Here is a 2,272-nt window from a genome sequence, read left to right as displayed (position 1 = left end):
GTTAAAAAATAAAGGCTTATAAATAAAGAAATCTCCAATTGAAGATCTACAAACCTTGTACATAATAAGCAAGGTCAATAATAAATGCAACTCCCATATAAAAAAAAAAAAAAAAAAAAAAAAAAAACCTAACCTAACCTAACCTAACCTAACCTAACCTAACCTAACCTAACCTAACCTAACCTAACCTAACCTAACCTAACATGAACGGTGTTCAACTAAAATACGTGGATCACTTTAAGGTTCTTGGTCTCACCATAGATCGCCACCTTAACTGGTCCAAACACGTCGACAACATTTGTAAAAAGGCCACAAGCATCACGAACAAATTGATCAGAGCCGCCAAACCCACATGGGGTGCGTCGCCGGGGGTTATGCAGCAAATATATTTAGGTACTGTCGAGCCTCTGATAACGTACGCTTCCAGCGTGTGAGCGGACGCGGTAAAGAAAAAAGTCAACCGTAAGAAACTGAACTCCATTCAAAGACAATTTGCCATCAGATCTTGCAAAGGATACAGAACGATCTCTCTAGTTTCTGCTCAGGTCTTGAGCGGCTTCATGCCACTTGACCTGAGGATCAAGCAGCTTGCAGAATCATATGAGGTAAAGAAGACTCTCACCCTGCAGGACTTGCCGCAAGACAGAGTCTACCAGGGAACCGGAGACTTTTTCTCACTCCCTCATCCCTCGGAACGCAACCGGATTGACCATGGATACTATGATCAGACTCTGCCTGAGGCAACGCAGAATGAGCTGAGAATCTTCACTGATGGCAGTCTCTTGAACGGCAAAGTAGGTGCAGCATTTGTACCTTACGATGGCGTGAGAGAGTTGCCGTCGAGAAAGATCAAACTCGACGACATCTGCTCAGTGTTTCAGGCGGAACTCCTGGCGATCCGAGAAGCTTTGAGCTACGTTCTGAAGAAATCACCAAACAGATGGAAGCAAATAACGATCTTGACAGACTGCAAATCAGGCGTCCATGCAATAACGGACCGAAATTCGGTCAATCCTATTGTCATGGACATTAAAACTGATATCCAGGAACTACGATGCAGAAAACAGAACGTGCACATCGGCTGGATAAGGAGTCACTGCGGAATCCTAGGAAATGAAAAAGCGGACAAAAAGGCTCGAGAGGCTACTCTTAAAAAGACGGCCCCAGATTTTGCCAAGTTTCCGCTCACTTTTGCCAAAAGGAAAATAAAAAGCAGGACTCTTCAACTCTGGAATGATCGATATTTGAAAGAAACGACAGGAAATATTACTAAAATGTTTTTCCTAACAATTTTCCATGCTTTTGATTTCAGGAGAATGCAGGAAGTTGGCTTTGAACTCACACAATTCCTCACGGGTCACGGTGGGTTCATGAGCTACGTGCATCGATTTAAGCTCTCCGAGATCGACAGCTGCCCGTGTGATGATATGACCCCTCAAGATGTCCCTCATCTTTTTATGCATTGCCCCATTTTCAGCTTCCAAAGACAGCAGCTGGAGGCGCGATGCAGGAGTCTAGATGAGGACCTATGCGACATCGGATCCGTGGTAGTTCACAAGGAACTATCACGAAGGGTAGTATCATACATGATCAAAATAGTGCAGGATATTGGCAAAATAAACGAAGCCAGCACACAAAATGACGAACACTCTTCAAGTGAAACGGAAGGCCTGGTGATTTCTGTCAACAGTCCGTCTTTGCCTGAAGAGTTTTCTGTGGTTTCCTCTTCACAAGAGCAAATGCGGAGAAGTTCTTGTTAAGACCCACAGTAGTATATTCCTCCTGATCCCAACACTATATAGTAGAAAAAAGACTAATAAATAAAGAAAACTCCAATTGAAGATCTACAAACCTTGTACATAATAAGCAAGGTCAATAATAAATGCAACTCCCATATAAAAAAAAAAAAAAAAACCTAACCTAACCTAACCTAACCTAACCTTTTTTTTCTTTTTTTTTTCGGCGGGGGGAAATCTTCTTAAGACACCACCAGCAGTCAGCGGCGACTGACTGATGGTAGTGTGGGATTCTTACCCACTAAAAACCCCATCCTCTTCTCAGCTGCCCCCCCGGAATCCGCTTTTATGCATTACTTCAGGGAGGCAGCTATGTCCTTGCCTTTTGTTAGGCCACTTCTACCTGTTCTCCTCGCCGAGATCTTTCGTCTTCTTCTTTGGTCTTGAGGACGCGCGATGCGAATTCTGCCCATGCTGACCATGCAGCTGTGCTTTCCAGCATTGAGGAAACCATGTTCGTCAGCGACATTGCTTCC

At 43.9% G+C, this 2,272-nt stretch overlaps 1 protein-coding gene across 1 annotated transcript; it reads left to right on the top strand.

The window, feature by feature from the left end:
- Positions 1-560: 560 nt before the first annotated feature.
- Positions 561-1,760, top strand: LOC147075991 (uncharacterized). Its single transcript, XM_085941821.1, has one exon. It carries the CDS (start codon positions 561-563, stop codon positions 1,758-1,760), a length of 1,200 nt encoding a protein of 399 aa, XP_085797947.1.
- The last annotated feature ends 512 nt before the right edge of the window (positions 1,761-2,272 follow it).

Source organism: Rhyacophila brunnea, unplaced genomic scaffold (assembly GCF_057557595.1).
Source record: "Rhyacophila brunnea isolate RB1 unplaced genomic scaffold, BYU_Rbru_1.0 scaffold_14, whole genome shotgun sequence".
Taxonomy (NCBI): Eukaryota; Metazoa; Arthropoda; class Insecta; order Trichoptera; family Rhyacophilidae; genus Rhyacophila; species Rhyacophila brunnea.
Note: the sequence above shows the minus strand (reverse complement) of the source record. Positions and strands in the feature narration are given on the sequence as shown.